We start from the raw sequence: 27485 nt of genomic DNA, 5'->3' as shown, positions 1-27485 counted from the left end.
GTATGTTATATAACTCAAGAAGTTGAATACAAAAATACTCCATTTAAATGTCTATACCCAAAAGGTCAGCTTTATTTATATACCTTGACCTTTGACCTTTATCTCAATATTCAAGATCAAATAGCAAATTGGTCAATAAATTATGAAGTTATTGTATCTAGAGACATCTTTGAAGTTGCACAATGACTTTACCATAAAACACACCAATCTTTTTTCAAATTTATTTTAAATTTTTTATTTTTTATTTTTTTTTGGGGGGGGCTATGTCTTCAATGAAGGCTTGTTCATTACTTGCTTACAACTTTTGCCTGTCATTTACAGGTTATCAATTGGTAGTACTTTGTAGCCGAGAAAGAGAAGACCACTCCCACATGGTGACAGCATTAGATTCTTACAGAATAGACCCACCTAACTTACCATTAATAAAAGACATACGATCCTATCTACAACAACAGTTTATCAACCAGGCAGCTCAAGTGAGGACCGTACAAACTGCTGCAAGTGTAACACACAATAGGTGAGTACTTAGTCTAGTAAATTATAGCATAAACAGATCCCAAAAATATCCTCCTTCTTGATATGCATTGATCGATGTATAACGGTATTATGGTTGGTGGTTAGAGATGTTGTCAGTTTATCAACTTCAACAAAAAGGGAAGATGAATCCTAACATGGTCAACCGTATATTTATTTACCATGAATTTACTGTGAATTTACGTGGGGTAGGAAGCCATTGACGCAAGGCTTTAAAGACCCCCTTACTGTTCTGAGGTGCTTATATAATACATGCCTTAAAATGATTAATTGATATAGTAGCAATAAACCTAAATTTCTGGTAAACTGTTCGAAATGTCTACGACATGCTGAGTGAAAAAGTATTTACGTATATCCATTCTGGATCCGTCCTTAAATAATTTCAAACTGTGTTCTTTTGTTGTTGAAGTAGATACTATGATAAACACAAATGGATCAACGAGAGTATGACATGTATACATGCAAAAGTTTGTACACTTCCAGCAAGTCGGCTCTGATCTGTCTGGTTTTTAAAGTGAATATGCCGTATTAAACCTATTCTCATAATTCAATCCATTAAGCTGTGGAATCATGTGGTAATCTCTGACAGCTTTGATTGCTATTTCACATGGCAAATTAGCACACACGTTTTAGCTATTGGCTAGTAATCATAGATATTTAGTATGCATACCTGTTGGTTACATTTTCTCATTTTTAATCATCACAGATGTCCTGTACAGTTGATTACATCTACCAGAGCTGGTGTTGGTAAATCTCTGCATGTGAAGCGATTGTCACAGAAGTTGCATGCAAGACGTACTCTGCGCAGAGGAGGGTACATTTTGGAGACAATGCCACTCGCTGAGAAAAGGGTCAACCAGGATGCCTTAGTATCTACTTTGATCCGTCATATTACAACACCGGAAAATCCTGTACCGGGAATTTTCCATCTTGACATCACACCAGCAGTAAGTGCAAAAGTTGTAATATTTATGCAGATGTTGATCTTTGATGAAAGGGATGAGTAAACATGAGCAGTGTTCCCACTAAATTAGCCTTAAAGGCTAATTTGTGTACTAATTTTGCTTTTGTCAAAATTATTGTTTTGTGGTTCTTTTTCTTTCAATTTCGAACATTGAGTGTTATATTGAAAGACGGATTATGGTTGGCTACTTGTAGTACGAGATTGGTTTCAGGAAATCCTATGGTATTGTGTTAGATGTATGTAACGGGCGCTCACAAAAGTACAAACGACAGTAAACGTAACAGCCGAAATCACACCGTGTACACTACATCGAATTTTAATCAGAATGTGTTTTGACAAGACTTGAAAACCGTAAAAATAAAATATTGATAATCATTATTTATAGGTGCAACATGGAGTTGACGATCTGTTATTCAATTTATTGGTTCTTGGTGGAATCACTGATGTCCATGGTAAGATGTGGAGACGTAATGCGTGGGATTTGTATGTTGTAGAGATAACATCGACTTTAGCACTAAGTGGGACGGACAGTGAACATGTAGAACGAAGAGAAGCAATGGTAGGTGTAATGTGGAAGCTTGAGGTATTTAAACCTGTCCTATCTTTTGATGTTGTTGTAAAATTACAGTGAATTTTAAAGTGACATTCACTTCATAAATAGCAACTCAGCTGTAAGATTGATAATTTGTAGTGAATTATTAAGTACATAACTTTACATATAGTAATTCAATAGGGAACTCGAAAACCCGCCATCTTGAATGTTGCATCATGGGAAATTTGATAATAAATACTAATCAATTAGTATTGTAAACAATGCTGTTACATTGTTTGTAACCACAAATAATCAATTCATATTCACCCTGACCATTGTGGGAGGTTTATTTTATCAGTAGCTCCAGATTAGGTATTACAATAACCACAGATAATCCCATAGTCCTTTGCATCTGAGCATGCTCAGTCTGGATTGCAAGTTCCCTATTCTCACTGCACACCATAAAAATCAAGAATTCTGAAATTAATTTGCCTTATTTTAATATTTGGTTGCAAATTTACTCGGTTATTGTGAGAACAATTAGAGTTTAATTGTAAGCTAACAAATATGTGTAGCGTGATTTATAGCAATGTGATTCACACACATGCTTTTCTCTTTAGGTAGTTATGTTTTTCGTTGTATTCCAAATGGTCTCTGTGTTATTTGTTTCTTCTCATCACATGTACAGCCATTACAGATTGGAAGAACAGTTTTATATTGTCTTTTTAAGTTGATGTCAGTTTCCGCATCCACTATTTCTTGCAAGACTTCACAATTTTTGTGATTTTTTTTTCCTCGAATACATAAAATAAGTTTATGGTCAGGGTGAAAAACTAGGTGGGGTCAGGTAACTAGAAGCAAACAGTTTTTTTTTTAGGCCTAGCTAGCAACATGCATATATATATGTCAGGTACAAGATATCAGACATATTTGGCTTATAAATATTATAATTTGTCTATCAAGTTCAAGTTGTAATTAAAACCTACCCTTACACATTGACAATTAAGGTACAATTTTTAATTAATACCATTGTGACTTTTTAGCCCCGAAGGATAGAATTTGGCAACTACCGACCATTTTATGAAATGTTACCAGGCATTGTCTGTAGATCACCTAGAGAAACGATGACATTGGAGATTATGAAAGAAAGAGAGGAGCTACCAGGTAGTGTAAAAATGTCTTTATTTCTAATCAAATTGGCAAAAGTTTATCAGTATTGATATTCTTTTTGTGATAGCAAATAATGGAGAACAGTTGATAGATATATTGTAATGAAGGAGTGTTAGGAAATAACGGTGTCAGACTGTTTCATATGTTAACATATTGAGAAAGGTAATCTTTGTTCAATTTGTTAATTGTGTAAGACAAATGTTAGTATTTGATTCAACATATTTGTCAGTTCATCTTGGTGTTACTATATTGAATTTATTTGTGTCTTGTGTAATTGTAATTTTTTAATATCAAAATTTTGAATATTGAAATAATTTAATAGATTCAAAGATTTAAGTTGATAAATGATTTGATTTAATTATGGATGGATGGATGGATGGATGGATGGGTGGGTGGGTGGGTGGATGAATGGATGGATGAATGAATGGGTGGGTGGATGGATGGATGGATGGGTGAATGGATGGATGGATGGGTGGGTGGGTGGATGGATGGGTGGGTGGATGGATGGATGGGTGGATGGATGGATGGGTGGGTGGATGGATAGATAGATGGATGGATGGATGGATGTTTTTTTTTTAGGCCTAGCTAGCAACATGCATATATATATGTCAGGTACAAGATATCAGACATATTTGGCTTATAAATATTATAATTTGTCTATCAAGTTCAAGTTGTAATTAAAACCTACCCTTACACATTGACAATTAAGGTACAATTTTTAATTAATACCATTGTGACTTTTTAGCCCCGAAGGATAGAATTTGGCAACTACCGACCATTTTATGAAATGTTACCAGGCATTGTCTGTAGATCACCTAGAGAAACGATGACATTGGAGATTATGAAAGAAAGAGAGGAGCTACCAGGTAGTGTAAAAATGTCTTTATTTCTAATCAAATTGGCAAAAGTTTATCAGTATTGATATTCTTTTTGTGATAGCAAATAATGGAGAACAGTTGATAGATATATTGTAATGAAGGAGTGTTAGGAAATAACGGTGTCAGACTGTTTCATATGTTAACATATTGAGAAAGGTAATCTTTGTTCAATTTGTTAATTGTGTAAGACAAATGTTAGTATTTGATTCAACATATTTGTCAGTTCATCTTGGTGTTACTATATTGAATTTATTTGTGTCTTGTGTAATTGTAATTTTTTAATATCAAAATTTTGAATATTGAAATAATTTAATAGATTCAAAGATTTAAGTTGATAAATGATTTGATTTAATTATGGATGGATGGATGGATGGATGGATGGGTGGGTGGGTGGGTGGATGAATGGATGGATGAATGAATGGGTGGGTGGATGGATGGATGGATGGGTGAATGGATGGATGGATGGGTGGGTGGGTGGATGGATGGGTGGGTGGATGGATGGATGGGTGGATGGATGGATGGGTGGGTGGATGGATAGATAGATGGATGGATGGATGGATGGATGGATGGATGGATGGATGGATGGATGAATGGATGGATGAATGAATGGATGGGTGGATGGATGAATGGATGGGTGGGTGGATGGATGGATGGATGGGTGAATGGATGGATGGATGGGTGGGTGGGTGGATGGATGGGTGGGTGGATGGATGGGTGGGTGGGTGGATTGATTGTGTCTCTAAGACTTTGATGACACTGTAAAATATCCTGTGCATCGTTTCATTTGATTCTTTGATATGAATACCTATCTGCATACATTACAGCCCAATGTCAGCATGATCCACTGCTGGACTACCAAGAATTCATTAGTACTGAATTCCAGCGAGTCACCCAGTACTTGCTTTGCTTTTCTGGTGGTGTAAACCTTGATACCTTCACATTTCAACATAACAGAAGGGTTGATGGTGCTCCTCAGTGTCTAGATGTCCTACTTAGGTATATAATGTTACATTATACTATACTCCACACAAGCCTGAATGTTGAATGTGTTGAAACTAAAAATATGGGTTTTATAACCTGGTTGTTCTATGCCATGATAACTCGTCTCTAAGTCATATATTGATTCTGCAGTGATTGAAATATGAGTTAAATTTTCCAAAACGCTATTTTTTCTCTCAATTTTATATAAATTATGGTAAGAAGATATGATTATGTTATTCTCCAATTTTTACTGGAAAATACTTATAACCTAAGGGGTCTCACTGCATACTCAACTCTTAATGACAAGGCCCCTTAAGTCACTCCTAAGGAAACCTCAATATCTGAGAAAGTTATATTTTGCAAAATGTGGAAATGAAGCTACCATCATTGGGGCCACCCAATACAATCATATGAACCTCAGTCAATATAATGTATATATCCTTCTGATGAAACGTTAATTAGTGTCAGAAGTGCAGTCTGATGTTTAATAGCGAAAACATAACACAGGTCATATTTTTATCAACTGTTTTTGAAAAAAAGATTTATTTATATTTCAAGTTTTTCATGAGTTGACTTTTGGATTGTCTGTAGACATTGTGGAGTGCAGGATCCTTCGTGGGCTGAATTACGACATTTTGTATGCTTTCTGAATCAGCAATTACAAGCCTGTGAAAATTCAGTATTTTGTAAGCAAAGACATCTTGAAGATGCTAGTTTGAATGGCTTCCTGAATTTTGTAGTACGGTTTATGATGCAGATGTCAAAGGTGGGTATTAGTAGTAAAAACAGATCATCTAATGCAATATTTGGACTATGCATTTCTTGCAACCCATAACATTAAAGTAAAGCGTTTTCTGTATGTACCACAATCATTTATAGCATCCATATCAAGTACAACCCATAACATTAAAGTAAAGCGTTTTCTGTATGTACCACAATCGTTTATAGCATCCATATCAAGTGTAAAAGTATACTGTTTCATTTGCTAATTGACCACATTAGAAAGGCCACATGCTAGGCTTGTAAATAAACCAATTGAAACAGTATACTGTACACTTGCTATGAATATTATAAAAGGGTGTAGCACATGCAGAAAGTGTTTTACTTCAGTGTTACTCATGTAATAACAAGCAGTGGTGAGTCATGTAACTGATTGTGTGTTATTGTTATGGAGACATCTGCTTACATTTTTTCTGCTTACCATACATTTTTGTCGGAATTGATATTTTTGCATTGTTCTTGAAAACTACTTGTCAAAGTTTGAATGTTATTTTGCACGGTCAAGTAAGTCTAAATTAGGGAATTTCTGTCTGTACATGAGCATCACTTTTGAACTACTATGGTCAAGAACATCTTATATCTAATAATTGGGAATTTCTCTCTGTACACCACTACTTTTGAAGTATTTTGAGGGTTTTTTCAAATTTGATATTTTTTTAAGCTTCTTTTGTAGGATTGTGAGCTCTGTCTAAGTACTAGTAGCAAGACTATATTGTCATTATACATGCTGTTTTTGGTTTTGATAGGACTTTGCAACACCATCTCTACAACTGTCAGATGAGAGTTCATCCCACCCCGTGAAGAGAGATACAGGGGAGAATGACTTGGCCCCTTTCCAGTTGAGAAGGACATGGGAAAACAGGTACTGTTAATAATTCCTAATTTTTAAAAGAATTTTACAAAGAATAAATTTTCACCAAACGGAATTTTAGATTACTGTATTGACTTTTGTAAACAAACATTTCTTTCATGCCGGAAGTTATTCAGGTAGGGGCCTAAGAATATGCCAATTGTGTAGAGAAGATGGAAAGGGTTTGTTACCAGGAATCCAATAAAAAGAAGATAGAGAGGATCAAAAGGAGAGACAAACATGAAGAAGATGATTTTTTTTTACTTTTTTTTATAAAATCAACCGACCGACCCATAGTTGTTATGAAAAAGTAATGAGAAACATAATAAATATAGAGTCACCCTAATAGCAATGCTGAAATGTTGATATTTTGATGTAACATTTACAAAAACTCACTGGTGTTTCTTTTCTTTTTGTTCACAGTCCACATCCTTACATATTCTTCAACCATGACCATGTCTCTATGACATTCCTTGGCTTCCACATTGATGACAATGGCTCTCTCATTGATCATGTCACCCACACTGTTATAGAACAAAATCTGATGACAACAGAACTGAGGACAGGGCTGGAACTACAGAAAGTAAACCTGAGTGCAAGTTTTGATGATATGGACAGGTAGTTCTACAAGCATTTATAGATGTACTATTTATACGTGAGATCCACTTTTGAAATTAGCAATTCTCGGTTCCTGAAATAGAATATTACTGCCAAGGCACATCATAAAAATAACGAAATTCGATTTCTTGGGTGATGCCATAACTTCTGCTTCACATGCATTACTATAGGCATGCGTGAGAATAAGTCAACCTCCATGTTCTATTTTGACCCACTACCATGAGGCAAAAAGTGATTGCAGGTACTGAGAATTGCTAATTCCACTGAATATTACACATGTGATACCAAGATTAAAACTACTTTTATAATATCCCAAGATACAGCCATTAGAAAGTTTACTTTTCAGATATTTTCACAACTTTGTTTGAAGGGTAGCAAAGTTATAGAACAGCTGTGACACAATTTACTGTCTTTGCAGGGTTGCAAAGTTAGAACAACTGTGTCGAGTAATGGGTATAGATTGGATACACGATCCTGATTCAACTTATGAACTCACGACAGATAATGTCAAGAAGATACTTGCCATTCTGATGAGGTTCAGGTAAGCTGCAATTATTGTTGTCACCCTTAATAGATTTAGTTGCTGTTAATGCCAATGCTACTTAAAGGGACATTTCTTGAAATATGAAAAACTAAAATGATATTTTCAAGTCCAAAGAAGTAGTTCAACAGAGTTCTCAATTTTGTTATTTCACGTTTATTTTTAGCACAACTGAACCTCAAGTAGTGCTAATGGCGTGGTGCACTGTGTGCGTGTGTGTGTGTGTGTGTGTGTGTGTGTGTGTGTGTGTGTGTGTGTGTGTGTGTGTGTGTGTGTGTGTGTGTGTGTGTGTGTATGTAAAAGTAAAATTTGCTTGTCATGACCAATTGCCTTGAGATTGGTGGAGACATCACTTTGGGTGTCAAGCAAATTACGTCCAAAAGAGAGATTTTCTATCAAAATAGTAATACTTTTACAGTGAAAGTCTTTGAGTTTATGGTTATATAATATTAAATAATCACTTGGCTAAAGTCCATGGGATGTTCCATTATCCTGTAGGGGGGGGGGGTGGTTTCATATTTGAAGTATGTTTTTCTCACTGCATGTGTGTGTCAGATATTGAATTTCAGTCGTGCCCATTGCCATTGGCAGTATTTTCTTTATTTATTGGATTATTGGTATTTTTGTTCATACTTTTTTCATATATTTTTATATTATATATGGATGATGAAATTGTTACTCAATTATAAAAGTGCATATATTTACATTAAAAATGGAAAAAAATTGTAAGGCTAGGTCTTAACTATTTTTTTTTCTTTCATGTTTTTATTGCAAAATTACAGATGTGGTATTCCTGTGATTATCATGGGAGAGACAGGATGTGGTAAAACCAGACTTATCAAATTTATGTGTGATTTGCAGGCTGGCCCAGTGGCTGTAGATGGACCTAAAAATATGATACTAATGAAGGTATCTTCTGTCATTGTGTGGAGTCTACTTTTAATACTTTACTTTAAAAGTATTATAATAAGTTAAATCATGGTACCTTCAGTAGTATTTTACCTATTGATGAAGAGTCAAAATAGAACAAGATGGTTGACTTATTCCCGTACCCGTAATAACATTTTACCTCATACTAGAGGGTCAAAATAAAACAAGAAGGTTGATTTATTTCTCATGCATACCTATACTAATGCACGTGAAGCACATGGAGTGGAAGTTGTGGTGATAAGGTCGACAAGAAATCACTGACAAATATTCATTGTTTTTATGATGCACCTAGGCAGTAATATCCTATTTCAGATACCGAGAATTGAAGTTTCAGATTTCCATATGGGGAAGGACACTGTATGAATCAGAACTAACCAATAAGATTTATTCATTACATATTAAGTATTTAATCTCTTTGCAAAATTTTAGCAAACTAAAAAGGCAAATTTAAATTTTCAGATTTTTAGAAGGCATAATAATCAGATACAAATACATAGGCAAAATTATACAATAAGATGGGAAAACAGGGAAAGCATTTGCTTGGGAAGTTCACAAAATGCTCAGTAAAATAAGTTGTAAAAGGAAACACATTCATTACAAGCTGAAAAAGACAAGAACAGGTATGAGACAGAGTGATGAAAGTTGAGATGCAGAAAAATATAGATAACAAGATTGATTATTCATTGAACTGAAGATGATCTGTGTATAACTGTTTAAAAATGCTGCATTTTGTGACATTTTGTCATCGTATTTACTATACCATACTTTCCATAGCATGTTGTAAGGTAATAAAGCATGCCTTGTGTAAAATGGCTTCTCTATGTTGAAGAATATAATGTTCATGGTATACGGATTGAAATGTCGCAATCGTTTCCAATTTACCGTTCCAAAGTAACTATATTGTACTGGCCTTCTCTATGTTGTATTCCTGATGGTGTCAGAAATGCTATTCCAGACCTTAGTGGCAGTTTACATTTCAACAAAATGCACACACTATAAAAGATTATGGTAAATATATTCAAATAATGATCGATTCGTCATTGAAAGAATGATAATAACAATGTTCTGTTTTATCCACTCTGTTAGGTTCATGGTGGCACCACAGCTCTTGATATCATAAAGAAAGTTGGAGAAGCTGAAAAACTGGCTGTCATCAACAGAACACAACATAAAGTTGATACTGTACTCTTCTTTGATGAAGCAAATACAACAGAAGCCATTGGTCTGATCAAGGAAATTATGTGTGATAGAAGAATGAATGGCAAACCATTGAGTAATGGAGACAACTCATTGAAAATTGTTGCAGCTTGTAACCCGTATAGGAGGTAAGCATGTTGAAAGTGATTCAGAAATTTTTTTTTTTTGTTTGTTTTTTTTGTGTGTGTGTGTGTGAATTTTAAGTATTCGTAATCTTGTTTTTTTTGTGTGGATTTTAAAGTACTAGTATACATAATTTTGTATGAAATAAAGACACAGTTGCACTAGGTTGCACTTGACCATTTATTAGAACTTGCGGTGTATCGTTCTTTTCCAGTTACTACACAGATATTTGTCAGATTTTGCACCCTCTTATATGTTGCCTTTATCCTTTGTAAAAGAATGTTAATTCAAAATGTCGGATTGTACTTATCGATCAGGACTGTTTTACTTGTTACGTTTGCACTCCTTTGCACTTAGAGCGATTGTTCACGATGTGAAACCAAAAGTGTAAGTGCTGACTAACGTTTGTGTGTCATTTTCCTGGGAGAATCTGAATACATGTTTTTGTTAACTTGTAAAAATTGGGTCGTGTTGTAGTCTGTTTCAAATCCCCCAAAAAATTTGACAAGCTGCTGCTTTCCTTACTTTATATTCATAACATCAACTTATTCAAAGACAGGATGTGATATATATTCCGTGATGAATAGTTTTGGATCCTTTGAAATCTACTTGTGATTATTGCAGGCATACACTTGAAATGATTGACAAGTTGGAATCAGCTGGTTTGGGATACCACATCAGAGCCGAAGAGACAGACGATAAACTTGGTAATTGATGGATATCAATATATTTTTAGTGAAATCAGACGTGTTACTTTGAACTCTTTCCTTGAATTATTGAAGGACATTATATGTGGAATGAAAATTGCAGTCAACTAATTTGTAATATCTTCTGTCAGATAATTATATTAATTATCACATAAATACGTGCATATCTTCTACTGTGTGACGTCAAACAGGGGTGATTTCAGAGCATATCACCCCTGTTCTACCGAACTATTTTCTCTCCGTACTGTTTGAATCGAATGTTCGTGCCAATCGTACGCTACGATCAAGTTTATCGTAATAATTATGTGCTTTCAAAACGTAAATGCATACATTACGTTACACGTATCCAAGTTGGATGGCAAGAGTTTGATATGTTGAGGTACTTTTATTTTTATTTGATACATTTTATTCTATTTAAAAATCACGTAGATTATCGATGTAGCACTAGCAGCCGGCAAGCTTAAGCTTACTTCCGATTTTCCGTCGAGCTCAGATCTCCGAACTTACACAACCCGAGAAAATATTATTAAAATGACGACACAAAAGTCGTATGCAGACAAATTCTACTTACGTTTTAAACTAAATTCGATATTACATGTACATCGCAAGGTTATAACCGATAATTTTGGTTGAGAAACCACAGAACACTATGACCGCGACCGATACAATGGTAAGCTTGACCTCGCGACAGGTCACACGATTATGTAATTTGCATAGCTGTTGGGCGCCAATTTTTAATACGCGATGAAGAATATAGTGCGATGAAATGATACAGTATTCGTAAAATACGATTTAAAATTTTAGAAAAATATGGGGAAATACTTAGTTATGTGATAAATATATAATTCCATGAAATCAATGTTAGTTTTACGTCATAATGCTCCTCGTATGATTCCGCGAACTACAAATTCTCGCCTACCGGCTCGAATTTGTATTAGTCCTCGGAATCATACTCGGAGCATTATGACGTAAAACTAACATTGATTTCATGGGATTATATATAAGTGTTTGCTAGTGTAAACAAGACAAACAGGCAGTGAATCAGACAGACAGGCAGACAGACAGACAGACAGACAGACAGACAGACAGACAGACAATGGACAATGAGACTGGCAGACAGACAGGCAGGCAGGCAGGCAGGCAGTGAAACAGACAATAGACAATAGACAGATAGACAGTGACACCAACATACAGACAGACAGACAGGCATGAGTGGTTGCTGTTGAAGAAGATATTTTGAAAAGTTTTGAATATAGAGATGAAATTGATGGAGTTTATATTTTGCTGGTCTCCAGGAAAACACTGCTGTCAAAGTAACTGCAACTGTTTCAAAGATCTACCAAATAACCAACCAAAATCACCAGTGACACTTTTTTGTGTCTTGTACCTCTAAGATAATTTGTCTTCCATGTTCGAGCTTACCACTGAGTATGTTACCATTAGTTTGGGTGCATTTACTTAATATGCATCAGTTATGTATGCCATATAAAATGATAAAATGTCTATCTTCCATAGGTCGTATACCTCTGAGACAGCTTGTCTACCGAGTACAAGCCTTACCACCAAGCATGTTACCATTAGTTTGGGACTTTGGTCAACTTAGCAGTGAAGTGGAAGAACTCTACATCAAACAAATTGTGGCAAGATATGTGAGTAACTGACTTTAATATTTGTTCACTTTATGAGAGAGATTACTATTCATGGTGTTGCTTTCTCTGAATGTAAGGTAATGCTTTTTTTGTCATCAGTCTCTCTGTCTCAATGCCTGTCTCAATGCCTGTGTCTCTGTCTGTTTCACTGTCTTTGTTATTGTGTCTGTCTGTCTGTCTGTCTGTCTGTCTGTCTGTCTGTCTGTCTGTCTGTCTGTCTGTCTGTCTGTCTGTATCTATCTATCTGTCTGTCTGTCTGTCTGTCTGTCTGTCTTGTCTCACTCTCTGTTTCACTGCCTGTCTGTCTGTCTTTTCAGTAAGAATTGTACACAAACCTAATTCTGTCAGAGACTGGCACCTTTAAACCTTTTTTGATCCATAAATCATAAAAAAAGTTTACACTACATGTATATTCTGTAAGATCACCTTTGTTTGATGTTAGTTCTTTTGCAGTACATTTTGTGTTTTACTATTCTGCCATTGAAAGGGTTTTAATACACATATTGTAGTGATATTGATGGAAATTGATGCTAAACAAACAAAGTCATTCACACACACATCAGTATTTGCCTCCATCATGTACTCAGACTTTTTTTTTGCTTGATTGACATAGAACTATATTTAAAGCCCCCCCCCCCCCCCCCCCCCCCAAAAAAAAAAAAAATTGTTTCTGGTCAGCATGCGCATAATAAATACCCTCGCTTCAGTCTTTTTTTTAGGAGTGATCGTAAGGAGGAAGGTGGCGATCACGCCCAGAACAACAAAATCAAAAACAAACGACAATGAGGCGAAGGAAATTCGTCCAGCCCATGTAGTCTGCAGATCCGGTGGGAAACACAAAAATAACCCTCCCTACTTCAGTGAAGACAACTGCAGAGCCAATCATGAACAAGCAAATGACATCTGCCCCACATACACACTTGCTCTAAAGTAGTGAATAAAAAGAACAGTAACTGCCATAAGTAGTAGATTGAGTGACAGATTTGTTGAGAATAAAAAAAAAATTGTGTCATCACACCACTTTAGAGAAAATGTCCTGAGCAGAAACAATTTTTTTTTTGGTCTATTAAATCACACTATTCAGCAGCTTTTGATGTAAATATACTTCATAGCTTAAAATGTATAGCGACGTCATTGTTATATATTGAAGGTCCACTTAGGAGAGATACCAAGAGGACGAGACGAAGTCATTAGCAGTGTCCTGGCAGCTTCTCAGAGATTCATGAGAGAAACAGAGGTATGTATGAAACTAGATATAAATTTTACATATTTGTTTTATTTAATAATTATGTAAATTTACTTTTCATAGATTTTGCATACAAATTTGTTTATTGTTAAGATAGCCATATAAACATTGAAAAAAAGAGTAATTAGTCCAAAACATCTGTTTATCATTAGTTATAGTCTGTAAGGTACGCCATGACGGGGCGCCCTCACACATTGGTCAACCCCTCTCGAGAGGAGGACGATGAGGGCGGAATAACCCGACATATCTTACAGTCTAAATTAGTTACTGCAATGTTGTTATGATTTATCACATCCTGTATATTGAATAAAGTATTCACTTGTGATGCATTTAAAATTTGCACAAGCATTTGTATATTATATTGATTTACCCCAAGGACTTTAAAACTGCATAATAAACATGATATCAGGAACATGTTCTTTTTTTTTGCACTTTTAAGATAACACAATGTATAATGCGAAATAAAAAAAATTGACTGTGTGTGTTTTCAATTACCTGACTGATCCCTAGTTTAGCTTCCAACCCTAAACATTTTTTATAAACATTTAAAACAAAAAGATAAGCAATTCTTTGTCTTCTTGACCTTCATGCACGTCTGTTTTCTTTCCCCAACTAATGGTACTAGCTATATACCGTACTTATCTGCCTTAGCGCCCTCACTCGAGCAAGAACCCAGTACCTTTGTTTTAACAAGCTTTGTCACAAAAAAGTTAGGAATGCAAAATGTGTGGATACTGTTAACACAAATCATGACATTATTTTTACTGTAAAACAATCACTGCACAGTTTACCATTCTTCAAACTTTTTAATTAATATTCTATAACATGTAAAAATGTCAAATTATTCTACTGTCAGTTTAATTGCATTCAGACTTTAAATAGAATAAACATTGTCATCTTTGAAATTGAAGTTTAAGAGATATTATGCATCTGATTATAAATGTGTTCACAGAGTGAGTGCAGTTTTGTCAGTTTACGTGATGTGGAAAGAGCCATGAATGTGTTGGTCTGGTTCTACAACCATGAAATGATAGCTAACCTAATGGGTGATAAAGCCAGAAGAGATAATGGAGAAGATACTGATATGGTAAGAAAATTCAGTCAGTCAATTAATCAATCAATCAATCAATCAATCAATCAATCAATCAATCAATCAATCAATCAACCAGTTAATTATTCAATCAATCAATCAGTCTGTCTATCTATCTACTTCTACCTATCAAATTGATAATATACAGCATTGTCATATACCATAATACTAGATACAACTGCCAACATCTAAGCATTGGTGAATGGAACCTGTTACAAACATGGAAAGTAAACAACTGAATTGGATTATTGACACAGCATGTTGGAAGTACAGAGACTTGTATTACATTTCATCATTTGATAAGAACAGTTGTATGGCCTCTTCACATATTAATAGTCCACGGTTCACAAACTAATTCGAAGTTCCCCTGGCATTTCATGTACACACAAAGAGACCATAAAACTGTTCTTAACAAACCATGAAATGTAATACAAGTCTCTGTACTTCCAACATGCTGAGCCAAGTGTCATTAATCCAATTCAGTTGTTTACTTTCCCTGTTTGGAACAGGTTCCGTTTGTCCACGGTCTGATGTCAGCAGGTGTACATGTATTTCGAGACAAGGCAACTACCAAGTGTACATGTATGCACCTTTGTGTGTATTGCTGATATCATCTCTAAGTTTTAGTATAACTTCAACAATGTCTGTCACTTTTGTAACAAATGTAAAGACAATGTTGAAAACAAGTTCTAGTATTTAAATCTATCAACATATCCATGTAAACATTTTCATTCAAGGCTAGATCAGATAAACCTAACATTTTCTTATTTTGACATTTGAAAACAGGCAGTGGATCTCTTCACCCTAGCTTTGATCCTCTCCCTTGGTGTGTGCTATCATGCTTGTCTACAAGACAAAAGAGAAGAGTACAGAGAATACATAGAAGACTACTTTGTTGATCCCTGTCAAGTTCCTGGTGGTGCTGCCCAGATAGTAGATGAGATTACCAGGTAATATTATGACAGCATTGAAATGTTGTTCTTACTTTTTTTTAGAATTTCTGATTGTTTGTTAGTACTACAAGAGTTCATATTTACTAACTTATGTTCAGACCATCATGGTAATAATAATAATAACTTTGTATCCAGTTATAAAAGCCTATTCAGTTAATGTGGATATCTATACCTAATTCTCATTATATCATTTATATCATTCAGCTCTGTGAGGCTTAAGAGCCCATGAGCTGATGAAGTGTCTAATGTTGGAAATGTATTCAAGGATGAGCATGACTGTATGGTACTTGTGTCTAGCTACTAGACCATAAGGCAGTTTTGCTGACTTTAAATCATATTGCCAAAGTTGTTTTCAGGGACTTGTGTATCAGAGTTACTGTCATCCTTGTTTTTGTTTGGCAACCTTCCAAGCACAGATCCAGGTCTTACTGCAACGAGTAACACTGAAGTAAAGCACTTTCTCTATGTGTTACACTCATTTATAACATTCATATCAAGTGTAAAAATATACTGTTTCAATTGGTTTATTTACAAGCCTAGCATGCAGCCTTTCTAGTGTGGTTAATTAGCAAATGAAACAGTATACTTTTGTACTTGATATAGATGCTATAAACGATTGTGGTGCATACAGAAAATGCTTTACTTCAGTGTTATGGGTTATACAAGCCTAGTATGGTACATACTGTGCAAAGTTGTATGTTATGCTTCATAAGTACTCATGTACTTTCATTTCCAGCCATGTACTCACACTGTAATAGCACATACAACTACTGTTAACCTAGCTATAAGCATTTAGCAAATTTAATGTTTATTTACAAAGTGGCAATTGCGTTTTATTTCCTAGGTGCCAGGATGTTTTTCTTGATCAGCTAGAACTCGGACCAAATATAGCCCGAAATGCTGCTTTGAAAGAGAATGTCTTCATGATGGTGGTGTGTATAGAACTGAGAATACCTCTGTTTTTGGTTGGTAAACCTGGAAGTTCTAAATCCTTGGCTAAGACTATTGTAGCTGATGCAATGCAGGGAGAAGCTGCACCTTCTGAGCTATTTAGGACATTTAAACAGGTAATATGCAAATTAGACCTGGTATTGTAATTTACATAAGACTAAGTGTAGTGTTATTAAAGGGGCACAAGCTGAGTGTATACATATTTTGACGTAGTTTTTGTATCATATTTAAAAGGTACTCGCAGTATTGTACTTACTGTAGCATACTTGCCACCACTTACAATTGACTGAACTCAAACCTGGTATTAAGATATAACTCATAAATGATCCGATGATGTAATTTATGATACGTATCAAAAAATGTTCAGGAAACCCCTACTATGCAATCAACTGTTCTAACGATGTCAGAAGACAATCGCAATGTTATAGAAGACTTACATTGACATTTAACAATATACTGGAATGTGGTTTTGTTTATAAGTATTTTCACTTGAGTAAAAGACTTATAAACTCAGCTTGTGCCACTTTAATCTGTGTTTTTTCAAATGTGAGTTCCAGACAGAAAAATAATATTTTTTTAAAACTAAGTCAATGGTAAACCGGGCAGTTACCGGACAGTGTAAATTGTGACCGGGCACAAACCGAAAAGAAACCAGACACAAAATTTGGTAAGGGATTAAGTATAATAATACTATATTTATTATACTTCTGAGAACAAATGAATATTTTTGTTACATAGAAATTGATATTCTGCACTATATTCATTGATGAGTTCAATGAGGGTCAGAGATAATGATTTAAGATTTAAGGAATGTTACATGATTTTATTTATGAAATGTTTTATATTATGTCTAAGGTACACATGGTATCCTACCAATGCAGTCCATTGTCCACACCAGAAGGTATCGTTGGTACATTCAGACAATGTAGTCGTTTTCAAGAAGGCAAAGATCTCAACCGTTTTGTTTCTGTTGTTGTCTTGGATGAAGTTGGTCTGGCTGAAGATTCTCCAAAATTGCCACTTAAGGTAAGGCCCAACTCTTTCTTACATCCATAAGATGTTCATTTCCTTTTGTATGTGGTCCACATATTGTTCATTTCCTTTTGTGTGTTGTGTTATATATGTACTTATTACATGTGCCATCAGTCATTTTGAAAAACTGTCTGTTAAATAATTGTTTCAGACTTTACATCCTTTACTGGAGTATGGCTGTGATGACGATGATAATCCACCAGCTCACAAGAAAGTAGCCTTTATAGGAATCTCTAATTGGGCTTTAGATCCAGCCAAGATGAACAGAGGAATACTGGTGTCTAGAGGAGTACCAGATGAAGATGAACTTGTAGAAAGTGCAAAGTAAGTATTTTGCATGCCTTGTTAATTGCAGTCGGATATTATTCACGATGTACTTAACAAGAACACACTTCACATATTTCGTGACTTTTTCACTCCAATTAATTATTCATACATAACTAGACAAAGTACCAGGAATGATCAAAATACTCCAATGGCTGAGTATAGGACAGGACAATTTACCATTAAGTTTGCAGGATCAAAACTTTGTCATAGCATACCGATAGATATCAGGATTTTCACTGCAGGTCGTAATTCAAGGGAAAATACAAACAATATCTTAAATTTCCCAGTTAGTTTCAATACCAGTAGACTACTCAACATCAGTTTCCTTTCATTTACTTTCATGTGTGGAAATTTATGTGCTCAATTGTATTTATGTATTGTAACTTAGTGTTTTGGAACAGTTTTTGAAAGCCTAGATATTGGTTTTTGTCTAAATTTGGATATATTTTAACAGGTCTTGGATTTTATTAGTTGCTAGTCAGCTACCTTGAATACCCATTTACTGGTATCATGTAATCATTTATCATTAGTATACTGTATCTTATATATATAATATGTATATTTGTGGGAATAAATGATTGTAATAATTTGGATTCTTTATGTTCATTTAGAGTAACAGTAGTCTTCACTTTTCACAACATTCAAGTTAGGGATGATTGCACAATGTCGCACAAACTCAATAAACAAATTTTGTTCCTTGAGGTCAAAAACCCCTTCCCTCTCCCCTAACCTAACATTCACAAGTGCAACATTGATATGTTTATATACACCACTACAATCATAGCAATGTAAAAACATGATGGTAAACACTGTGACATCAAAAAAAGTACTGGAAACCCAGCACCATATCACACATTAGATGTAAATTTTAATCAACTTATCAACATTTCAGTAGTAAATACAGAACCTGTTGTCATTGAAGTATGACAGTTTTCAAAATTTGGTTAGAAGTGCAAAAAATGAAGTTCAGCAATCACAATGATGCCAGAGCCCATCAACCCCAAAACGAACAAAATTCATTTACTGAGCTTGTGTGACATTGTGCGATAGTCCCTTAGAATAATATATAATATACAGCTATAGATACTCTAAAAAAAAAAAACTTTGAGTTTGTATTTTTTATGTGAAGACAACCATTTGAAAGTTACAACATTCATACCAACAACCAAAGTGACGAAGAGTGAGTAGATTGGACAATGTTTGAGATTGAAAGAAAAGCCATATAATCACCGTCTGTATTTGTAGTGACTGATATGTGACTATGTCTTTGATTTCAGGGGTATCTGCTCAACTGATCAGTTAGTGTTTGCACGCATTGATCCACTGATTCCAACACTCTCTAGAGGATATCTTAGACTGTATGAAACCCAAGAAAAGGAGTTCTTTGGCTTAAGAGATTTCTACAGGTATTGCCTTTGATTGTAGTATGTAACAAACAAGGTAGGGGTTGTCGGTGGCCAATTGATTAAACCACTTTCCTCTTTCCACTGTGGTCAGGGTTCAAACCCATTCAGGGTTTGATTAAATTTACCACGCTGTAAGTAAGAAGCGCGTCGTTCAGTGTGACTCTACCGAACAATGCAGGTTTTCCCTGGATACTCCGGTTTCCTCCTGCACTAACACTGAAACCATGAGGGATGGCCCTCACTGGACTTCTTGGGAGACAAGTGTTTATATACTTAAAGAACTATCCAGTATAAATAAAGGTTATTTATTTATGGGCTTGTTATTGATCAACTCAGACAGGTATATACTGCATAGATGGACGTAGAGATCATAATCGAATACTTCATATAGGAAAGCCTCAAACCACCGTTTCCACTGACATATATAGTTTTGAAATATCAAAATATGGGTAGAGATGTACACAGGAATGTCATAGCTTTGTAATCACTAATTTAATATTCTCTAAAGTATTTAAAATTTACAATTCTTTACATATACACGAGATAAAAATTCATGTAAAATTTTATCATATGTCATACAAATAACCACTCTACTTTTTATGTGAAATGCAATGATGAAACTATTTTCTCCACACGAGGAACGAGTTATGAATATGCTAATTGCAAATGATTGCAGCTTCATACTTAAATTCTGACACGGTATAACACACTGAAGTGTGTTAACGAAGAGTTGATATTTCTTCTCAATATCATGCCTCTCTTTGTGGTTTGCTCCGACAAAATATTTAATGTTCATACAACTGCATCCTCACCTTTTACACATACTCTCACTTTCACATTTTCTAAACAGGTTGAAGTGATCGGTTGTCAAGGGCAACATGGTATTATGTGTGACTTTCATTTTTTCATATCAAATTCATATTTCAGTCTGATTAAAATGGTATATGGATTTTCCAAGGCATCGAAAGAACCGCCAACATGGGCACAATTGGTGCATGCAATTCGCCGTAACTTTGGTGGCATGGACAATGTAAATCCTGTGAGAGTTTTCAAACAGCTGATGGACAGTGTTGACCAATTAAAACAAAGGGTATGACTTTTCATGTTACTTGTCAATTGAATTATGAAATTATGGAAATGTATGCAAGTTTTATCAGCTCCCCCCTCCCACTACTATCAATCAATCAATCAATCAATCAATCAAAAGAATTTGCATGGAATCAAAATCCAATATGATGTACTATGCACTACCAGTACCAGAAGCACACACTGCATAGCATAATGCGTGCATTTACCCCCCCCCCCCACCACCACCCCTTCCCCATACTACCACCACTGAGTAGCAAACACTGCATAGCATGTGTTCATTTACCACCCCACCACCCCTTTCCCCCTACTACTACCAGCACCACCAACCAGTACCAGTACCAAACACTGCATAGCATAATGCGTGCATTTACCACCTTGATCCTTGACATAAACCACAGACTTCCAAATATTTGATGTATGAATTTTCTTTACAGGGACAAAATGATCCTGAATGTCACCCATCAGCTCTGATTCAAGCCAGTCTACATGGATTACCACAAGCTGTTCTGGACATGGACAGGTAATTTGATGTTACTCTAAATACTGTACTTTTTTTAATGCTAGTAGTGAAATCACAGTTTTCATTTATCTGAGTCATGAAGTTGTTGGACAATTTTAGAAAGGGAATACATTTGGACATAGTTTGGCTCTAAAATTAAAGGTGAACTCTAGTGCTATTCACGTTCTGTAAACTTGCAAATTGTACCATTTTGGTTAATATCAGTGTATTACTTTTGACAACTAACTGTTGAAATTGATAGTGAATATTTGTGTAAGTACTGCATTCAATTTGTTACTGTCCTTTTTTCATGTGTTCACGTTTCCATGATTAGTAGCAGTTCTAAATTGATAGACGAGATTGAATTCACTCTTTCATACCAAGCTGTATACTAGATGATGTGAGGATAAACATGACAATCCAAAAAAGGGTAAACATTCAAGTGACATTATATTGTCGTGACACCAAAAATTATGTCAGGAAGGTAAATACATAGGTTCTGATGGAGAATGGTGAAGCACTTCTAAGAATGCTCTGTACCCATGTTTAGCACAAGCCTGGTTTAATATGGGGAGGGGGTGGGTTATTTGCTGCACTAGTTGTATTAAACTGGGATATTTGTTCATCAAGTAAACAAAGAAATATTCACTTAAAATTGGTCAATTACTTATAAAAAGACATTGTAACTGGCAATTAATGGTCAACATTATCTTTAGGTAGTGAAGTAGCAAGTTTAAATCTTGAACAAAAGCTTGGTTTTGAATCTAGCACAGCCTTTAAGTAAGAAATGCAATGTTTACACTGCGAAATATACACTGAGGTAAAAAGAAGGCGGATGTGCTTATAAATGAGAAGGAGGTTAAACAGATGAGAACGGTATGAGTTCTTATACTTTGGCTAGGTGGAACCAAAGTCTTCAGAGTTCCTGACAGGCGACAAGTGACCAGTCAGCAGGTGGGAAACCGTTTTGCAGAACCTAGAGTTTCTGAGTATTAAATATAAGTCATAAACGCCAATGACTCTTAATTATTTTTTGTTTCAGTGAGAGTCGATACCTGCTGGTGCTGACAGAGAACTATGCTGCCTTAGGAATCCTTAGAACACAGTTACTGAACTCTGATGATCCTGTGATCATATTTGGCAGTAGTTTCCCAAAGGACCAAGAATATACTCAGGTATCACACACACACCTTCCTTTACCCAGCAGTGTTTTAAACTGGCCATATGGATGATGATAGGGTATTTGTTTTTGATTTTTAATTCATGCAATAATTTTATCATGTATCCTACTTGAAAAATCAATGTACCAGTTTTCTAAATTTGTATGCAAGTTTATAAAGTTTAATGCATAAAGTCAAAGTCAACTATCCTAGTACAACATTGCCTCTTACAATAACTATTGTCAATATGTTACAATTACTGTAAAATAATGAGTCAGACCAAAATGAATGTTTCTCATTTTTTGTAACCTTAATTTGTTATTACTACAGGTGTGTCGTAACATCAATCGGATCAAAGTATGCATGGAAACTGGTCGTACTGTAGTACTCTTGAACTTGGAAAATCTGTATGAAAGTTTATATGATGCTCTGAATCAGTATTATGTGTACTTTGGTGGTCAGAGATATGTAGATTTAGGACTTGGAACTCACAGAGTCAAATGTAGAGTTCATAATGAATTCAGGTGAGTGTGTACTTTGGTGGTCAGAGATATGTAGATTTAGGACTTGGAACTCACAGTGTTTAAAAGTTTACAAAAATACATTTCTCCAGGAGGGGTGTTCGCCTGTGACTGCAATAGAAAAAAAATGTTGAATACAAAAAAAAAAGTCTAGCTACATTGTGAATAAAAATGACAAATCTAAGAAAACTTACATAGTAGTATAGCTATATCACAAAATATTTTAAAATCAGTCTCTCACTTGTTATTACAGGTTAATAGTTGTAGCAGACAAGGAAGTGGTTTATGAGAGATTTCCCATTCCTCTGATCAATCGTCTGGAGAAGCACTTCTTAGCCATGACAACTATGTTGACACATGATGAACTTACAGTGGTGGAAAGACTTAAAGAATGGACGCATAGCTTTGCCACTATCAAATTACACCAACATGAAATCACCAGGTACATACCATTTTATAAAACAGCAATTATGAGAGCTAGAGCACACCGTGGAGAACAATTTCCCTCAAAATCAAAGTTCTTCAATTCTCTCCAAAATTTGGCATGTGAAAAGTTGTTCTTATTTGAAATGATAAAAGAAATTTAGAGATTCATTGTCTTGATTTTAGGATCCAATATGGCCGTAGAATCCAATATGGCCGTATTGTATTCTACGGCCATATTGGATTCTAAAATTCTAAAATTTGATATCATTTTGACCTTTATTTGAAAACTTTGTATGGTGACCCCTCATTTTTTTCCTGGATTTGAACTGAGAATAAATATGTGTTTTCTTGTACAAAGAAACAGAAAAAGTTTATTTTTGGAAGTTCATATTAGACTACAAGTAATGAACTTGTTCAAGTTACCATGTCTAATCATGTCACTTTGTAAAGCGCCAGTGAACATTTTAAATGGATACCAGGCGCTATATAAATTTGTTATCATATCATATCATATATCATATCATAATCATGTCATGTTGAGACTTGCATTCACTCTGTCAATATTATTAAATTTATGTTCTTGTGGTCAGTTATACCAGTCTCTGACCCTATTTTTGATGACATTTAAATGAAAGAATTGAATTGAGTAAGTGTTTTAATTGTCCTATTATTAAAGTGTACGCTTGATTTTGAATACCCTTCAGTGCACACCTACAGTTCTCCCCTATATGTCTTGCTTAGTTTAATACTACCTTCTACATTTATAAGGAAGCAAAAATTATAAGTATTTAGCTAGGATACAGATACATTCAGTAAATACTTGTCATTTTTACAGGGTGGGAGACAAAATTAAATATATTTGATTTGGTGAAAAAAACCTATCTCAATGTAGAAAAGGAAATTATATTTACTACTGTAATCAAAAAAATTCTTTATATGATATTTGTGGTATCTTCCCTGTCTTTCCATTAAATATTTTTATACTGTATCATGATATTTTTATTTAGGCATTATTTTAATATTCTTAACAACTAATAGATCGACTTCAGAATTCAAGGTAGAAGATGTATTTATTGGGTTCAATAATGACACCATAGCTTCCATTGTTCTACAAGTTTGTTCTGATATGAATCAACATGAAGCTAATGATGACCAGGACTGGGCTGGATATGTAAGTATACCACATACCTGTGCATTGATCACCAAGTATATCACAAATCAACAACCATCTGTAAGTAGTACTGTCTGGCTGTTTCAAAAGATCACTGACACAAGAGATTTAGTTTTATAGCAACAATTTAACTTTAAAATTGTTCTTTTGCATGATCAGAAACCATAACATGTGTAAAAATAAGGGCTTGTTTAGAAGTTAATGCTTGTTCTAAAAATGATTTGCTAAATTATGCTTCATAGTATAGTAAGTCAATGTTTTATGACAAATAGTTCTAACTACATTTAGCATTCCAGACATACAAGTTCAAAAAGTTTATTTTTTATTATCTTGTGACAAAAGCAGCTAAATTTTCTGATATCCTGAGTTTGGATTTTTCATCCCGCCATCCTCACTGTGTCTTACAAGTGCTATGTGTTTGGTCAGGGATACATCAGATAGGAATTGTCCAATTGAAAAACCACTAGTAGTAGCATTGTGGTGATATAATGATGACTTATTTTCTCATTTCGTATGCCAGGTGTTTGAGACAGCACAGGACATGTTGCTTCAGTGCGTAACTCCTGATTCCGTTGCCCGTCTAAGCCGATCAGGACTTGGTAGCCAGGCAGAGAGAATATTACAGAAGTACTTCAAAGAGCAAAAACATGGCTCCGTGGCAGAGTACATTGAATATCAAATAAATATAGCCAAGCAAAATGGAAAAATGACAGGAATTCTAGCCCAGGTAAGTTTGGAATAGCAGCTGTTCAAACTCAGATATGGAAATTCTCAAAAAATGGTTAAAGTGGCACAAGCTGAGTTTATAACCTGTTTACTCAAGTGAACATACTTGATTGTTGATTGCATAGTAGGGAGTTCCTGTAAATTTTTTGGTACGTACTGTAAATTACATCATTGGATCGTTTATATATTATATCCTAATACCAGGTTTGATTTCAGTTACTTCCAAGTGATGGTTAAGTATACTTCATTTAGTAGAATACTGTGAGAACCTTTTCATAAACAGAAAAAAATCACATCCCAAAAATTATAAATTCAGCTTGAGCCCCTTCAAAGCAGAAGCTTTCAACTGTAAAAACAAATATAACCTCACTCTACCTTTAGACTTGAAATAGAAAGCAAAAAATAACTAATATGTACAAAAAGTCAATGTAAAGAACAGAAATACACCACTCAGCAACAGTGCATACTAGGTTACAGGTGTCGCCATTGAGATTCCCCAGACTGTGTTGCAAGTTAAAATACCACACTGATTAGCTACCAAAACAACAAATTTGTTGGGTGTCTTCTATCGATAACAAATGAAAATATACTATAGAATCTCAAAGTTGGCTTCGATGTTTCCTAGGTGACAACACATGCTAGACTCTTATCAAGATATGACATCCAGGACCTAGCCTGTTATCTTGAACTACAGAAGAGATTGATGCAAAGAAACAACGTGTTCTTACAGGAATTCCAAACTGAACAACAATTTACTAGGAAAGTCAGGTACGTCCAATATTTATCTTGTGAGTCTTAAGCCCCTTCTAGACATAGTATGCCCTACCTCAGGCAGTCCCGAGTCCTACCTGAGGTAAAATACGTTTATGTCTACATGTAGGAAGGTTACGGTGAAGATGTCGTGCGATTCCTCCTAACCCCATCCTGACCCACTCCTTAAAATGTACGTTGTGACTTAATGAAACAATTTTTACGTTATTAGTATTATAGTATTGCCCCTTCCAGCATCAAAGTTCACATCTGGTATATCGTAAAGTTTGTAAGTAACTATCAAGAATTTTATGGTAAGTTTTTTCATATTTCAATGTTGTGTTATTTCATCCTTATTGGTCTTCCCTTTCGTTGAGGGCTAGACTAATTTGTTAGGGCGCCCCCATACAGCATATCTTGCACCTACAGACTATACCCACAAAAGTGTGCACACATCATGTAACTTGCATTAATCATGATAACACTAGAAAAAAACTAAACATGTAAAATTGCTTGTTTTGTATCTCTTACTTTGACATACAGAGAATTCTTCAGAGACCCCGACATGGCAGCAGAAGAGAGACTACTATTGGTGCAGTGTGATTCTGGTGATGAAAACACCAACCTTATTGCATGTTCTAGATACATCGTTCAAGATGAACGCGCCCAAGCCATCAAGCAAAACAAAGGATTATGGCAACCAGCTCATGTTGTGTTTATTATTCAACTACCAAGGATTGCTGGAGGTTGTTTTGATGGACTGCAAGGTAAAAAAGAGATGCTGATGATACATGGAAACTTTTTCTATCACTATTTTAACACTTTAAATTCAGTGTAGTCGCAGTAAGGTGTTTCAAAATTTAAGCTCTTAACCAAAAAAATGGAAAAGTACTTTTGAACAGTGTATCTTTGCTGGTCTTGATCAGAAATAGATTGTCCAAGTGGTAGATGGTTTAATTGTTCCAAATAAACTTTTTGACAAGTATTTCAAAGTTTGTTTCATAAGTATTTAAAGTTTTGCCAACCACATGAAATTCCTTAAGTTAATGCTAGTCTGAGACAATATATATAGTTACACAAATACACATTTCAACCAAGATTTCAGTGATTTTGTCTGGAAAAGGCCTGAAGATGTGCAATATACAACTTTTGGTATACCCTAAGGCCAAATTTTTAAAAAAATAGTGTGTTTCCGATAATCCGACCGACCCTAGGTTAAGCCCTCTACCCTAAATATTTTTTGCATTAAAAAGGGTAAAATGATAACAATTTACTTCTATTATCACTTTAAAAAAAATCATATTCCAGAGAGAAACCAGGTCTTTTTAGACTATAACAGTACAGTGTGTATAACGTGTTCCTCTACTTAACTTATAATTGTCTTCATTTACTTCTTTTAAACCTCATCAAACTCTCACAGAAGTATTGTGACCAACGAGTATCTTATCTTGGGGTCAAAGTAATTTTTTACAAATTTAAAATAAAATAAAATAAAATTCCGACCTACCTACCCAATTTTCTGAAGTCACATTTAATATCAGAAACAAACATTTTTTTTTTAATAATAAGAAAGTTGTTAATAAGAATAAAATGTACTTCAACCAAAGTTACTGTCCATCATCATGCCTAGAATATGTGGTGCTTGGCGTAAAACTTTATTACCGACGTTTTGACCTTACACAGG

General features: G+C 34.9%; 2 protein-coding genes across 2 annotated transcripts in view; both read left to right on the top strand.

Annotated features, from left to right (window-relative positions):
• LOC144435440 (E3 ubiquitin-protein ligase rnf213-alpha-like) overlaps nt 1-3250 on the top strand; it is a 32735-nt gene extending 29485 nt beyond the window's left edge. Inside the window, exons 27-30 of the mRNA XM_078124036.1 lie at nt 322-517; nt 1241-1481; nt 1884-2057; nt 3074-3250. Coding sequence (XP_077980162.1) covers nt 322-517; nt 1241-1481; nt 1884-2057; nt 3074-3250 — 788 coding nt within the window. The remainder of the gene's footprint in view (nt 1-321; nt 518-1240; nt 1482-1883; nt 2058-3073) is intronic.
• Nucleotides 3079-27485, top strand: part of LOC144435439 (E3 ubiquitin-protein ligase rnf213-alpha-like) — a 50961-nt gene continuing 26554 nt past the window's right edge. Inside the window, exons 1-27 of the mRNA XM_078124034.1 lie at nt 3079-3194; nt 3946-4066; nt 4903-5074; nt 5651-5825; nt 6586-6701; nt 7113-7307; nt 7726-7848; nt 8631-8757; nt 9865-10103; nt 10723-10805; nt 12321-12454; nt 13605-13691; nt 14653-14787; nt 15577-15740; nt 16588-16810; nt 17550-17720; nt 17878-18050; nt 19331-19459; nt 20387-20549; nt 20983-21068; nt 22090-22222; nt 22538-22731; nt 22982-23170; nt 24193-24325; nt 24846-25052; nt 25677-25819; nt 26345-26568. Of these exons, the coding sequence (XP_077980160.1) occupies nt 3988-4066; nt 4903-5074; nt 5651-5825; nt 6586-6701; nt 7113-7307; nt 7726-7848; nt 8631-8757; nt 9865-10103; nt 10723-10805; nt 12321-12454; nt 13605-13691; nt 14653-14787; nt 15577-15740; nt 16588-16810; nt 17550-17720; nt 17878-18050; nt 19331-19459; nt 20387-20549; nt 20983-21068; nt 22090-22222; nt 22538-22731; nt 22982-23170; nt 24193-24325; nt 24846-25052; nt 25677-25819; nt 26345-26568 (3997 nt within the window). The 5' untranslated portion in view covers nt 3079-3194; nt 3946-3987. The remainder of the gene's footprint in view (nt 3195-3945; nt 4067-4902; nt 5075-5650; nt 5826-6585; nt 6702-7112; nt 7308-7725; nt 7849-8630; nt 8758-9864; nt 10104-10722; nt 10806-12320; nt 12455-13604; nt 13692-14652; nt 14788-15576; nt 15741-16587; nt 16811-17549; nt 17721-17877; nt 18051-19330; nt 19460-20386; nt 20550-20982; nt 21069-22089; nt 22223-22537; nt 22732-22981; nt 23171-24192; nt 24326-24845; nt 25053-25676; nt 25820-26344; nt 26569-27485) is intronic.

This window comes from Glandiceps talaboti, chromosome 5 (assembly GCF_964340395.1).
Source record: "Glandiceps talaboti chromosome 5, keGlaTala1.1, whole genome shotgun sequence".
Classification (NCBI taxonomy): Eukaryota; Metazoa; Hemichordata; class Enteropneusta; family Spengelidae; genus Glandiceps; species Glandiceps talaboti.
This window is presented reverse-complemented; position numbering and strand designations above follow the sequence as displayed.